Source organism: Dermacentor andersoni, chromosome 8 (genome assembly GCF_023375885.2).
Source record: "Dermacentor andersoni chromosome 8, qqDerAnde1_hic_scaffold, whole genome shotgun sequence".
NCBI lineage: Eukaryota > Metazoa > Arthropoda > Arachnida > Ixodida > Ixodidae > Dermacentor > Dermacentor andersoni.
This window is the reverse complement of record NC_092821.1, coordinates 11,525,757-11,541,859: the sequence shown is the minus strand read 5'-3', so window position 1 is coordinate 11,541,859 and position 16,103 is coordinate 11,525,757. Positions and strand designations below refer to the sequence as shown.

The 16,103-nt window shown below is 43.3% G+C and overlaps 1 protein-coding gene across 1 annotated transcript in view; it reads right to left on the bottom strand.

Moving 5' to 3' along the window:
- Positions 1–16,103, bottom strand: part of LOC126526664 (dermonecrotic toxin SPH-like) — a 122,964-nt gene that overhangs the window by 20,964 nt on the left and 85,897 nt on the right. Inside the window, exons 5-6 of the mRNA XM_050174529.3 lie at positions 15,615–15,740; positions 4,144–4,372 (exon numbers count right to left, since the gene is read on the bottom strand). Of these exons, the coding sequence (XP_050030486.1) occupies positions 4,144–4,372; positions 15,615–15,740 (355 nt within the window). The remainder of the gene's footprint in view (positions 1–4,143; positions 4,373–15,614; positions 15,741–16,103) is intronic.

Below are 16,103 nucleotides of genomic sequence, written 5' to 3'. Positions count from 1 at the left end.
ATGTAGCAATCACTCTCCGTCATCGTCCATAGTAGGCCTTGGCGACTTCAACTTTCTTTACATTACGTGTGGAACAGTGGCTAACCCTCGCTGTCGGTGTTTTCTCAACAATCTAAGGAGTTTTTAGACGTGTGTTCTGATTTTTTCGTTTTCACAACTCGCTGCCGATACTTTGCGGTGCTCTGACATTGTAGCAAATTTTCGTCACCTAATTCTAACTTCTCATCCGGACCTGATATCTTCAATCACGCATTCACCTGGCAGAAGCGATCATTGTCTTTTTCATTTCGGTTTTAACTTAACTGGTCCCAAGACCACTAAACAACGGAAGATTATATACTATTACAAAAAGTCCGACTTTGTCGCAATTAACAGAGAATTAACGTCATTTCCAGACGACTTCCTTCCTGATTTTGAGAAACGTAACGTACAGTCCAAACTAACTGAAACTTGTTCGTTATTAAAATAAATGAATTACCCACCTAAACGTATACCGACTGGCAAAATTGTTTAAATCCACAAGCGCCCTGGTATGGTGGCCATACCAAGCGGCTTGCCAACAGAAACGTTCTTTCGCTTGGCTAAAAGCTCGCCCACCGAATCGAGAAAGGCTACTTACAAATTAGCATTTCATACTTACATAACTACATCAATGGTTGCAATCCATAAATTTTTGTCTAGTGCTCTTCCATCAATGGTATTAAATAATGTTTAAAACTTTTGGAGAACTATCAATCCCCCCCCCCCCCCCGCGCCTAGTGACCACATCGCCTTGGACGGCTCTTCAGGTTCCCGCCTTCCACGCGAGCAATGTGCTACTCTCTTGAATGATACCTTCGTCGAAAACTTTTCCACCCAGTGTAAAATTGTTCTACCTGCCACAGGTGAACATGACTATATACAAATGCCTCCAATTATTGTTGAAACTTCTGGTGTCCCAAAACTAATAATTCTAACGATATTACCTCGTCTCCCGGCTATGAGTCAATTAACACAATATTCTTAGTAAGTACTAATGATGTTAGTTCACTTATTCTTACAAAGCTTCTTCAGCAGTCCCTAGACACGTCCACACTACCTAAAGAATGGACGATCGGGAAGGTCATTCTCTACATAAATCAGGTAACAAAAATTCACCAAATACCTACCGTCCCATTTCGTGGACAAGTATATGCGGTGAACTACTTGAACACATAATATTTTTTACCTTGTTAAGTTCCTCGAATTTACTTCATTTTTCACCCCCTCTCAGCATGGCTGTCACCAAACTTCCCCATGCGAAACACTTCTGGCTTCATTCACTCACGAGCTACATAAAATTTTGGATCGTTCTTCTTTTGCCGACTGTATTTTCTTAGATTCCTCTAAAGCGCTTGTCAAGGTTTGCTCTTGTACAAATGAAATAAACTAAATCTAGATCCTAACCTTCTCACGTGGATTAAGCTCTTTCTAACAATTAGCACTCAGTTTGTTACAGCTAATGGTTTTATTTCTTCTTTCAGCGATGTACGTTCTTGGGTACCACAAGTTTCAGTTCAGGGCCCTCTCATTTTTCTCAATTATGTTGACGACGATCCTGCTACACTGTCTTCGACGTACACTTGTTCTCTGATGACTGCGTTATTCTTCGCAATGTAACCAATGAAGCCGACGTTAACAGGTAGCAACTCGACCTTGACGCAATATGCAGTAGGCGTAACTCGTAGTTAATTCAACTATTAACAAATGTAGAGTACTACATGTATCCCGTGTGTTTCGCTAAGATGTCACTTGCCACTTAAGCAGCGTTCCTTTAGAAACGGATAACTCTTACAAGTACTTAGGTGCCCACGTAACTACAAACCTGTCAGGGTCAATTCATACCGAACATGTTATTAATAACGCTAACCGTATGTTAGGCTACTTGCGCCTTAACTTCGCTAGCTCCCCTTATAACCTAAAACACCTTCTCTAAAAAATTGTAAGAAGTCCTAAAATGGAATACGCTATTTCTGTATGAGGTACTGGCCTAGATGACCTGAAAACGGCTGTAGAACTTCTCTAAAATACCTTAGTTCGCTTTACCTTTTCTAATTCTAATAGACCTGCGAGCATTTCATTGAAACCTAATCGTAGTCTTTATTCGCTGTCTGTTCGCCGTAGAATTGCACGTCTAGCACTGTTTCATAGGATTTATCATCATCCTACACTGCACACGCAATTCTTTTCACGACCCCATTACGTTTAACAGCGTGTTGATTACTGTCGCAAAGTTCGGGCCTATCTATGCCTCACAAAGCATTTTTCACAGTCTCTTTTCCCTCAAATATGTATAGATTGGAACCACCTTCCCACTGATATCGCAAATATTACTGATAACAGCCTTTTTCGTGAAAAGTTAGGTTACATTGTATAACCAAGAACTTCTTTTCATGTGATACAGCAGCTAACATTCTATACAAAGAAACCTCTTGTATTCTAGCATCGTGTTTCGTTCATATTAATTTCCGTTTTGTTTACTTTCCAAGTTTCACATTTTCTTTTGTACCACTCCCTTCTATAATGCCTTTGGTCCTGAGTAAATGCTAAATAAATACAACTAAATAAATTTAAACTCATTGAGCAACACGAACGCCAAATTTCTTAAACCTTCGCCTCCCATTACAGTGGCAAAAGTTGCGTCAGCGTGTGATTGCTATATCCCTAAAAAGTTATGCATAATTTCCAGCACGTGACAACAAATAATAAGTGATGTCATATGACCTTGTTTTTCAACTTTTACTGATTGTACTCCCTGTATATATCCACGACGACACGCAGTAAAATTTATTGTTAGTCAGTCCATGTACCTTCAATTTTCGAAGCGTGCCAACCAGTCCAACATGACAGGCTATCAAGTGAAGTACGCGGAGCATACGTGGTTTGAGGACGGAGTCAGCTAAATCTCGGCCAGGGTAATTTGAAACTATTTCGAAAGATTTTTCTTCTCTAGTGAAACTAAAATGAGTCCATGATGACATTTTGTGTCTACGCTACTTTTCCTAAATTTGCATGTGCAGTATTAGGAAAAGGTACTTTTTTTTGTGATATCAAAAGCGATAGATATAATCTGTCGATTTGCCTGGCTATTTATTTCCACTTTTAATTTCCCGCTCGCTTATTTCCCACTTTTAAATTTCGTTTTGAAACGAACAAACAAACATCTTGCATTCTGTACGCAAAATTGTTTTTTTTTTATATTAGCAGGAGATCACTCTGCTACAACTTCACTTAGTGCCTCGATGACTGCTATAATCTCTATTGAATTGAATGTGCTTTCATAGTGCATCGAAATTTTGCGGTGTGGACTAAAAAATTCGGATTATTGAAAATATTAGTTTACTTCATTGAACATGACTCATAAAGCCGGCCGTTTCACTTGCTTGACAGAAAAGCTTTCTTCACAATAATAGAATGCTATCAATTATTCAAAAATATATAAAAAGCGCTAGTGAGTGCGTAACTTCTTAGTAGGTCGATATATTCGTGTTCGTCAGTCTGCTTTACGTTAGGATTCTCCAGATCTCTGGTAAACTTCGCCTCAAGTGATGTGCCTTAAAACGTGACGCAAATATATTTTCACGTGGCAGTGACGGTGATTAATACAGCGGTAGAACAGAATGGCGCAAGCAACTTCCTATTGGATGAACTATCGCCCAGAAAAGCAAGTTACACTGAAAGCACAGCGATAGCGGTGAACACAGTCGGCAATCGTCGAATTATCTAATATGCCGTTCAAGCGCTTCGGCCTTCATAATTGAGTCATCCAAGGTTCCAGGGTAATCGCTGGTGCGCATGAGTCTTCCAGAAAATTCTACACAATTCGCGTCGTACATACAATCAGAATACACAAGCTTTGGTAACAACAGACAGCTGATAGAACCATCGATAACACTCGAGAAACTTCCGAAACATGCGAGCACGTCCCACGCTGAGCAATGACATTTGTCAGGCGGCGACAAGCGGTCCCCCCCAAAATATAAACAAGCGCACGTGTCAATATTCAGCGGAATATGTTATAATCTTTTATCAGATATTTGTTAGTCTCACTGCTTTGAGCTCGTAGTTATTATCTCAAAAATAAACATCAAATTCGTGGCCGTTGCTCCGGCCGTTTTTACGTACTTGATGAAGCGTATGATAGTAGGAGAGTCGTCGACTGTCCACGCGTAAGCTTTGTCGACGTAGCCATCGCCGTCACGGGCCGCCACAATTCCCGGCAGCTGGAAGTTCCCCAGGAAATTCACGAGGCAGTTGGTAATTCCGCCACCTTGCCAGCAGTGGCCGTTGATATCTAGCTGGACGAATGCTTTGCTAATTTCATCCGGGTGTCGGTACGTGCCAAAATCAAACCCTGAGATATAGCATGCGTAAATGAACAAAAAATTGTAAAATAAACGCTTCAAGACAGCGAACACGTGCACTGTTGCATGTTATAGCCAAAAGAAGCATAGAAACAATTCATTTATTTATTTATTTCACTTATTGAAAGAACAATATACGTTAACACCTTAACAAAGTAAACTATTCATCAGTGCAGAAAGACACGCATGAGTCCATTAACTTAACAAGATGTGCTATAAAAGCAAATGAGGAGCAATAGTATTCAGAAGTGACAAACAAGGAAACGCAACAATTAATGAAAATGCCATTTTAACTCAAGGGAAAGATTTCTACAACGAATAAAAACAGTTCACAACAGGTTGTTCTCACCAAGAAACGAATAAGAAGGCGGTAAAATTTTCAACAGTACTTTAGTAAAAGGCAATGGTCGATGTGGCAGATGGAAAACATGAGGTTTCCAGCCTTAATATTTATTGAAATTATCGCCAAAGTTTGCGTGATCTCCCTGTGACACAAGGTTATACGGAGGGTCATTCCGCAAACGGATAGCTCTGGAAGAGCCGATATGTTCGTCATATCTGCGTCAGTATCATAACGGCGTGAGTATCACCGTAGATGCGCGCTAAGCCAAAGTAGTTATACAGTCTGTGTGAAGTTCTATGAGCGAGATTGTGGTGATTACAACGAAGGCGCCAAACAAAATAACGGACGAAGGAAGCCGACACGGGAAAACCACGTAGGTGCACTAACAACTGAGCGTTTTATATCTTGACACAGGAATAAATAGCTGCAGCCGAGAATCATAACAACAAGGAAAAAAGAAAAAAAAACAGTGCCGTCATCTGCATCGCACATCAGAAACACGATACACAACAGCTTTTAAGCGCCGCTCGCAAGATGCGCCAGTTCGTTTGTCGATAGAGAAACTGAGGGTTAACTGATACACGCATCACCAGGCCTCTTGATCTCAAGCGCATCCAATATCTCCCTTGTCATTTGATCATCAGCTCCGTTCAAAACACAGGTTCTATTAAAATCTGGAATGCACTTGTGAGCACTACAATGAGCAGTAATGTGACCGGAGAGCTCGTTTTCCATCCTATACCGATGCTCATACAATCTGTCATTCAGACATTTGCCCGTTTGGCCTACACATGATTAACCATACGACAGGGGAACTGAATAAACTACTTTCTTGACACACCCGACATGCTTCTGCCCATGTTTTGTTGGGCACCCCTGTTTATTTTTCCGATGTCCAGCATTCACCTTGGCGCACATGAAACCAAGACGTTTCGGAGCGGAAAATAAAACTCAAACACCAGCTCATTTGCCTACTTTTTTCCGATTGTGAGATATGCCATGAACACAAGGTACCACACCACACCTAGTTCCAGAAGGCCCTGCTCGTCCCTGGTCTACAATGTTGGGTTCCTTGAGCTGCCTGAGAATTTCTTCTGCATCAGATTTGACCACATGGTCAGGATAATGTGCCCCTTTGAGGTGGCTGATCTGATAATGATACTCAAAGCCATCCTGGACCCCACCAAATCCAAAGGAGAAGGACACAGGGCTCTGGAGTGGTTACTGCACACCTACCCAGGTAGGTAACAAGTCCTCATCAATGCCATTAAGACCAAGTGCTGTGGAGATCCCGCTCCCACCCAACCACTTAGAACACCCTACACAGGACAACCCAACCCACTAATGGACAAACTCATCACAGAAAGCAAAATGTGAGCGGTCATCGCAGCCAGCACCCGTAACACTGCGCGGGAACGGACCAAGTCACGAAATCTATGACCAGAAACCTGAGAGACAACTCTATCTCCGCACTCACCGCCTTTCTGAACCAAGACTGGGAACAAGGATGGTGCCGGCGGTGTAGAAACATGCACGAATAATCATGATCCCCAAACCGGGCTAAAAATTGGCAATGGAAAACCTCATACCCATAAAGCTCACGTCCTGCCTCGGCAAGGTGTTCGAGGATATTATAACCGCGAGGCTACAGAGACACTTAGAAGATAGCAAACACCTGCCTGACACGCTGTTCGGTTTTGCGGAGACCTGTCCACACAAGATGTGCTACTCCGAATCAAGGAAGAAGTCCTCAGCAACGTTTGTGGCAGCGGCGAACACGTCCTTCTAGCAATCGACATCAAAGCTGTTTTTGACAACGTCAGCCACGAAGGAATCCTAGAAGGGCTGGTCAACACCAACTGCGGTGAGCGAACGTCCAAGTATGGTCAGAGCTTCCTGAGCCACGGCGGAGCTGAAGATGGAAAAGATCCAGACCCCTGTGTACCACCCTCCCAGCAAGGGAACACCTTAAGGTGCTGTCATCTGACCCACGCTGTTCAACGTCGCCATGATCGGCCTTGCAAGCAAACTGCAGGACGTAGCAGGTCTTCGGCACGCAACCTACGCAGACGACATAACACTCAGGACCGCAACAAGGTCCCCCGTTGGAAAAGAAGAACGGCTGCAAACGGCAGCAAATCTCGTCCAAGAATACGTCAGCCAGTGAGGTCTACAATGGTCCCCCAAGAAATCTGAGCTCCTACGAGTCTGGCGAGGGCGGGGTAACCACACAGTCGCCACAGGCCCAACAATAAAACTCGAGGTACGCCTTAACGGGGGCCTCATACCAGAGAAGCCATTGCTCAGGTTGCTGGACCTGTGGCTGCAGTCCAACCAGCGGGCCACACACACCCTTACACTCCTCAAAAGCAGTGCTAAGGCGGTATCGCCCATGATTTCGCCCATAACATCCAAGAACAGAGGCATGAAGGAAAGGGACACCCTCCGACTGGTCAGAAGCCTGGTGGTAAGCAGAATCACATGCAGCCTGCCCTACTACCATCTCACACAGTCCGAGACGAAGCAGGCCCACACACTTTTAAGGATGGCTTTCAACAACGCTCTCGGCCTGCTGATGAGTACATCGACTAAAAAATTATTTCCGCTAGGGTTGCACAACACCCTCAGCGAACTGACAGAAGCCCTTTACGTCTCGCAACAACAGGCCGGCCCGTGCGCGGACTCGCACGGGCCGGCAGGTCCTACAAAACTTGGGGTTCCCAGCTATAGCAACACGAACCCAAGAAGCCTGTTCGATACCTGGTCACGTCCAGGAGAGGTATCACACTTTCCCGGTACCAGGAAACATATACGCTAAGCTACACTCCGGCAGCACGAGAACGAGGCCCCAATACATGAAGAAAACTTTCAGCTTCCATACCACGGTCTGTTTTACGGAGGACGCCATGAATGGGAAGAAGAACAAGGGCCAGTGGAAGTGGCATGCCATCGCCGAGGCCACGTTACCACCGCTGCGTCGACCCATCCCTGCACGATTACGGAAGACAGACAGCTGGCCATCGCGCTAGCCATCCGCGAAGGCTAACACGCGAACCAGCTACTGACGATCCTCACGGTTTCCCAGTAGGCCTGCCGGAACTGCCTACAGGAAACAATTGGAAGACCTGCTGCACAAGTCCTAGCCCACATACTCAAGGAGGGCCCTGAGGACTTCACCATGCACACCATCCACGGGACACCGGGCCCCGCTGGCATCACGGGCAACCTGCAGGCCGATAGAGCCGCTCGAGGATTCGTACATAACCCAGCAATCATCACGCCGGCTGCAGAAGAACCAGACCCTGTTGACCTCGAGCATTCAGCGGTCGTGAACTACCATAGAGGGCGTCGCTCGCGATATCCACCATCCCATCGATATCTAAAGACAGAGGATGCCGCTGCCTGGCGTAGGCTCCAAACAGGCGCATACACGAACCTACACATATTACATTGCATACACCCCACTGCCTACAGAGACTAATGCCCAGTGATGAGGGCCGCACCAACCCTATAACACATTACGTGGGAGTGCACACTACACAACATAGAACACGCCAACACGAACACCACGAGGGAGCAATGGGAGGCACTGCTGTCCAGCTCGGCCCTCGACGACCAGCTAAAGCTGATAGAGAGAGCTAAGAAGATGGCAAGAACCAGCGGAGTCATGAACTAGGGCTGCCGACCATTAGCAGTTTTTCTGACTATTATTTTAATGAAATCTATCTATCTATCTATCTATCTATCTATCTATCTATCTATCTATCTATCTATCTATCTATCTATCTATCTATCTATCTATCTATCTATCTATCTATCTATCTATCTATCTATCTATCCGTCTATCTACCTGATAATGAAAACTGCTTTGCAGCCGATGCGCACATGACTTGTTAAGTGCGTTGGTTAGACATGACTGAATGATGCCGCTTTTTATTACTTTTGAGTGACTTAAATTGAAGGAGAGGATGGGTTTGCTAGCCCTTGGCTTGAACTGCCAGCACATAAGACACGATGAGAAGGTGATTTCCAAGGATGCAAGGCTGTTTTAAACTCTGACAGTACTAATGATGACTGCGTCTCCAATTCTGGGCTGCCACAATCTAAGAACACTAAAAAATCATCCAAATATCTAAAGATCTGCATCACATTTGACCCTGATAAGCACTCATTTACCAGGTTGTCTTTTGAAGATAAAAAGATGTTGCTTAATACAGGGGCTATACATGAACCTATACACAAACTCTGTTTCTGTAGAAAGATGTCATCATCGAATTTTATGTGCGTAGACTTCAGGTGCAAGGACAACAGTTCGAAAAAGAAACCTACTCCTATGCCAGAGGGGTTCTGAAAAGCAACTGCTCCAAATTTATCGATACATTCAGTAACAGATTCCATCAATTCATTTTGTGGTATCGAGTAATACAAGTCTTTTGTGTCAACTGAAAAGGGGGATCGAATTTTTTTAGAACAGCAAAGGTGCACTTCTGGAGGCGTGGATTTGCTCGCACGCTGTAAGACATCTGTTCGAAAGATTCCCCTAGCTACAACAGTTAGTTATTTGAAAGGACAATCTTTGTCTCTTTTTAACTATGATAAGGAAGGTGGCTTTGTTGTATTGCCGAAAGAAATGTTTGAATCTAAAGCTTCAGAAGCCCTCACGGCGTTTTTTAAGAAGTGCAGAAAAGTGTCTCTTGTAAAAGTAAACAGCAACGCCAAGAAGCTTTGTAAGAATATGAATTTAACAAAACTGATGGCCGCAATAGAATCGGAAAAAAGTTGAGCCTTGATGTACTTTTCACGGCAAAAACTCATAAATCTAATTGCCCCTTCCGGGTCATAGTCTCAGAAAACGGGTCATGGCAAAAACAGGTCTCCTTGCTTCTGCAGAAAAATTTGAGTAGACTACCCGTTGACGACCAGTTTCGCGTGAAGAATTCTGAACATGTCAAAAAATTTCTCGCACAGAATGAAAGCAAAATGCTATCCGCGTTTCAGTTGATATAAGCGACTTGTATTACTCGATACCACCAAAGGAATTGATGGAATGCATCGCTGAATGTATCGATAGATTTGGAGCAGTTGCTTTCCAGAGCAACTCTGGCATAGTAGTAGGTTCCTTTTTTGAACTGTTGTTCTTGTACCTGAAGTCTGCGCACATAAAATGGAATGATGACATATTTCTGCAGAAAGAGGGCGTGTGTATAGGTTAATGTATAGCCTCTGTTTTAAGAGACCTCTTTTTAGCTTCAATAGACAACCTGTTAAAGCAGTGCTTAGCAGCGACAAATATGATGCAGATCTTTAGATGGATGATTTTTTAGTGTTCTTAGATTGTGACCCTCCAGAAATGGAGACGCAGTCATCATTAGTACTGGCAGAGTTTAAAACAGACTTGCATCCGCTAACCCTGACTCACGAACTTCCGGCCCATAACTGTTTAAGATTTTTATATTTAGAAATCACCTTCTCATCGTGTCTTATGAGCTGGCAGTTCAAGTCAAGGGCTAGCAAACCCATCCTCTTCTTCAATTCAGCTCACTCAAATGTAGTAAAAAGAGGCATCATTCAGTAATGTCGAACCAACGCACTTAACAAGTCATGTGCGCATCGGCTGCAAAGGAGTTTTCATTATCAGGTCAGTCTCCTGTAAGGGGCAGATTATCCCCATCATAAGATCATCTCTGTAGCAGAAAAAATCCTCAGGCAGCTCAAGGAACCTAACATTGTAGACCAGGGTCGAGCAGGACCTTTTGGAACTAGGTGCGCTGTCATACCATATATTCACGGCATATCTCACAATTTGAAAAAGATAGGCAAACGAGCTGGTATTCGGATTTTTATGTCCACTCCGAAACGTCTTTGTTTCATGTGTGCCAAGGTGAATTCTGAAAGCGGGAAAACAAACAGGTGTGCGCAAAAAAAAAATCGACAGAAGCATGTCGGATGTGTAAAGAAAGTAGTTTATTCAGTTCCCCTATCGTGTGGTTCATTATATTTGGGCCAAACGGGCAGATGTCTGAATGACCGATTGTATGAGCATCGATATAGGAAGGAAAACCAGCTCCCCGGTCACATTAGTGCTCAGTGTAAGGCTCACAGGTGCATTCCAGATTTTAAGAGAACCTGCGTTTTGAACAGAGCTGATGATCTAATGACAAGGGAGATATTGGATGCGCTTGAGATCAAGAGGCCTGGTGATGCGTGTATCAGTTAACCCTCAGTTTCTCTATCGACAAACGAACTGGCGCATCTTGCGAGCGGCGCTTAAAAGCTGTTGTGTATCGTGTTTTCGTTGCGCGATGAAGATGACGGCACTGTTTTGTCTTTTTTTCTCGTTGTTTTGATTCTTGGCAGCAGCTATTTATATCTGTGTCAAGAAATCAAACGCTCAGTTGTTAGTGCGCCTGCAAGGTTCTCCCGTGCCGCCTTATTTCATCCGTTTTTTTATTAGGCGCCTTCCTTGTAATCATGAATAACCAACTCGCCCACGAGCACGTGCTCAGGCATTACGGTGTACAAAGGGTGTTAGTCGTGCGAATGAATTTCTGAAATACAATAGAAGAAAAAATTAGGTAGATTAGCGCGTAAATAAAGTTGATGCCTAGCACAGATGCAAGACCAAGAAAGATTTCGTGTTAAGTGTATGACCATGTACTTGTACTGCATAGTTTGTTTCCCAGTGCCGTTACCAACATTATATAGGCCACCCCAGGTGTCAAGGTAATGGATAATCGTGACTGGTGACTGGTGACTAAGTTTGCCCTTAGAATGTTTACAGTGATTAACCGTGCTTTACGAAACCCACCAATGCCTTCCACGTCCTGTTGAATCACTAGGTGGTCACTAATGTATATTATACGGTAAATTGTGCTGTCATCGGCAAATGTGCGCATACACGTCATACGTTGTCTGGCAAGTCATTATTCTAGACTAGAAGAAGGAGGGGGCCTAGAACGCTTCCTTGCACTACCTAGATCAGAGCAATGAATTATTATTAAATACTGTAAATTTCTCTGGAAGTTTCAGAAAACATGGACCTATGCTAACCTAAGCGAATGTAGTCTTAGCAATGATTTTTTAAAACTCAAGTGAAATTGATTCTCAGTAAAGACAAGGGACAAGCAATCTGTCGGTGCGTTGGTACGTTACTGTTGATGTTGAATTCCAAGTCATCAGCAAATTCAAATAGATGAGACTCGCCAGCAAAACTCTTTGGGAACCGATGCAGATTAGAAAAGAAAGAAAGTGTTAGGCTCTAGGTGAGCGTAAATATGAGAAGCTATGATGTACTCGAGCATATTGCAAAAAATGCATGTCAAGTAAATGGAGGTGGTAGCTTCCAGGCGAATCTTTATTTCCTCTTGCATATACTGGCACCGCCTTTGTTATCTTCAAATTAGTAGATAACGTTCCAGCAGTTAAGGACTAGCGAAAGATGCGGAATAAAACTATCCTCGAGATTGAGAGAGTATACTTTAAAACATTGGACTTATTGTCAATACGAGAAGAAAAAGACATTTTGAACTTTTCTGCTATTTTAGAAATACAAAGGAGTGTAATATAAACGGGTTGCATAAAAAAGTAATCTTGTTCGAGCATTTCGGGAAGAAGGACCTTTTTATTAGGGAAAACAGATGAAAAGAATATGATAAGAATATATGGATAATAAGTGTCAGGGATACCAGTGCTGTTTCCATCCTTCAAGAAAACGTAGTTAGGGTCACACATGTGACTTTTTATTTTCTTGAACTTTTCAGTATTAAGGAGTGATGGTAAACATTGTAAAAAATTCTTGGCAAGAAGAAATTAAAAAAAACACAAACTTGTGGAACACTTAAGCTTCGCCTTTAAGAGTGGAACGCGGTATCATTTAAAGATCATTGGCTGCTTCTCACGCTTTCCGGCAACTAACGTTGATGTAACCGTAATTTATTTATTCATTCATACTGCTCGCCGACGGTTTTTCCTGGCATCGCCGGGGGCGATCACTATGCACGAAGGCGAGTTTCCTGGTCGTCCTGCGCCCCGTCCCCCCCGACTGCGGCTCCCATTTGGATGGAGAGGCGACGGACCGAGCAGGGCGCGCTGCTCCTGCGAAGGCAGACCTCAAACTACAGTTGGAAAAGGGATGTGTGTCTGAGCTTCCACGTAACAGAATTATATTTTCTCCTATATGCAAAGTCTACACGCTATCATGTCTGTAGCTTGTGTCGAAGTCGTACCTTAGGAATTTCGTTTCGTATTTTACTTTGAGAAATTCAATTATTTTACTAACGCCTATGCGCCACGTGGAGGGCCTGCGTGGTCCGGGATGCGTGGTTCGGGTTGATTTTTCTCGTATGAAGAACGCAGCCGACACCTACACAGGGTTTTTTGAGACAAGGAGCCTTTCAGGCTACCGTTGTAAAATATCGTCATCGTCGTCATCGTGGTGCTTTCAGGACGCATTTCTACTGCTCAGCCGGAGGTCATCGCGGCGACCCTGCAGTGATGGCACCCATCAGTGTACGCTGTAAAACTATTTAGCGCACCTAAGTAACCACACGGGGAAGAAGTTATTTTGCTTTGCTCTACTGTTGTCTTCCTTTCAGACCTAGTGTATGTAGATTAATAAATAGCTGTTCATCTTGTAAAATTAGAGCTCGTTGCTAAACAGTACCCATGTATTGCAATTATCTTTATTTATTACCAGTAACAGTTGTACGAAATTGTTACTCATTTTCGTATGGGACTGGTAACCAGCCATTTAGGCTATTGGTCCAAATACTTCTGTATTAACTTTCCTAATTATGTAATAAAGATCTGCTTTTTGATTGACTGATAGTGCTGCTTTTTATTTGCTTGTTTGTCTGAAATACCTGACATAACCTTGTAAAAACATCGAATAAGGGCATTTTTATTGCAATTAACAAAGAGAAACTTATCAGCACATAGAATAAAATCAGGCAAACAAAATGTCACACGTATAGTGGCGTCTACACAATATTACACAAGCGTTTACATGACCATCACTTTGAACAATGGATTACAAAAGAGGAGGCAAAATCAGAGATTACAAGTACGAAAGAATATAGAAGCTCACTCATATCTAAATAGCAGAAGTTATACAAGCTGGAGAATAACACGAGTGCAGTGTGTCACGAAAAGAATAATAGAGAGATATTGATAGAACGTAGTGAGGACGAACAAATGAGCATCGTATCATTCGACAAATAATTGTAATAAGTTGAACGCCCTTGTATTGAGAAAGACGCGGATAAAATTGGTGTCACTATAAAGGCAATTTGACGCATGGAACATTGAAGTGACAGCGAGTGAGATTTGCTGCAGTAAACGTACCACTGTGTAAAAACTTTGTGTCGTCACACTTTCCACCAAGCGCGACCAGATATTGCTCGAAGCTTTAGTTACCACAGTCACACTGGTGGTTGGAAAGCAATACAAAGCTTTTAACTTCGCTGCCACTCCACCAATTGGTCACACGTTTCAACGCCGTCAATTCTCGCCATAAATGATCGATGCGGCTGCGGAGCAGGCGCCCAGATAAGCCATCGGTCGCAGTCGCCGTCACATGCCCGCCATCGAAGTGAATAGATTTCGTATTTTGTGTCGTCAATGGCATGAGAGGTTTCTTGCATTTCAAGAAAATGAACTGCCCAGGGCTGAGCTTTTGAGTACGGTATCGACTCATGAAAAACACTTGAGCAATATTATTTAGCCCATTTCCTGTTTTCCTAAAGTACATTCGCCAATATCAAACAGAAAGAGTGACCGCAAGAGCGGGGACTATGGTCGCACTTCATAAAGCGTGAGAGCTTGGCTCACAGCGCTGCACGTTACTTTGAGAGTCAAGTGCTTCTACACACGCCTTTGAGGGAAACATCAGAGTAGGGCTTCTCTACAGCTCAGGTTCTTTGTTTATGATGCAAGTTTCACTGTAACGTTTTGCTCTTACACATATTTAAAACAAGGCAAACGCTGTCCATGGTTCTCATTATGCATGCCTTTCTTGCGCTACAGTCGCACCGTGTATTTCGATCTTCATTTACCTGAATTGCTGTGAAGCATTTCGAGCGCCAGTGAAGCATCATGAGACCAACAGTTTAAAACACAAGGTAGCAAAGTTTTATTCCTAGCCAGCCAAAGGAGGCTGTATGGCACAAACGTCTGGTTTGGACTTGCGTTTGAATTTCATAGCACCAACAGTGACACATATTATTCATTCATTGCGGCCGCAAGTGTAGAAGATGCAAAGAGCTCTTCGCGTTTTCTGCAACGCTTCGGGTAGATAAATATACGTGTACACGACTACACTAACGCAGTCAAAACTTTTAACGAGCGTTACATGTAATTTGGGAGGTGCGGTATAAATGTATTATGCTGTAGCAATGTTTCCTAATTTAGCTGGATGCTGAGCAGTTGACTGCTCAAACATAATAGTTTCGCAATAAACACACAAAGGGCGGTCTGTACGCCCGAACATAAGTAGATGTGGCCTCTCAATAGGCTAACAGGTAAATCTGACCATCAAATCAGATGTAGTTGGCTTCAACTGGTCGGCTGCCAGTTTACAATCCTACAAACATGCGCAACATTTAGGCATGCATCGTGTATCTAGCCTACAATTTTTTTTAATGAAAATGACAGCGAAGTGCGTTGGTTTTGGATGACATAAATCCGGTTAATAGAAGGTGCACAGCTGAACTTCTGCAACTGGAGAAATACATTCGACCAAATGTCGCAACGACCACAAAGTGTTGCCGGCACGTGTCTTTTTTTTTTTTTAGTAATGGCACTTTGCAGTATGGTAAAACAAATGAGAGAGCAAAAGAGAACCCTGCACATAAGAAATGACTCTAAAAAGCCCCCCTGACATGGACACTTACCAACTAGTTCGATCCAGTGCTCTGCGTCTTCCTGTTTGGCCAACGTGTCTAAGGCCCCATGAAAGAGTTCGCTGTCATCAGTGCTGCTTACGTACAGCAGCACGTTGAGAGCACTGGTGTCTGAAACTGGGACATTAGGTGTGATGAATAACGCTAATATTTGGAAGGATCACAACTACATGAAAAATGTGGGCGTGTAGGCTTGAAACCTAATGCGTTCGAATATCATATACCCAATAACACAGGAAAAATTGCGCATTCACAGTGATGTTCCCTTGAGGGACGGCCTTGTGCCACCGGGTAAACCTGGCATAAAATTGTCAGAAAATATGCCTGGGTAGTTAGCTGTGGTGACACATCTTTGGCAAATAAAACATGCCGCATTTATCAAATTTCGAAAACAATCGCAAGGTCATTTGGTAAATTAAAACAATGAAGATATAGGGCGCACAAAGAAAGTTGTCACCATGGTGGAAGCAGGATGATCAC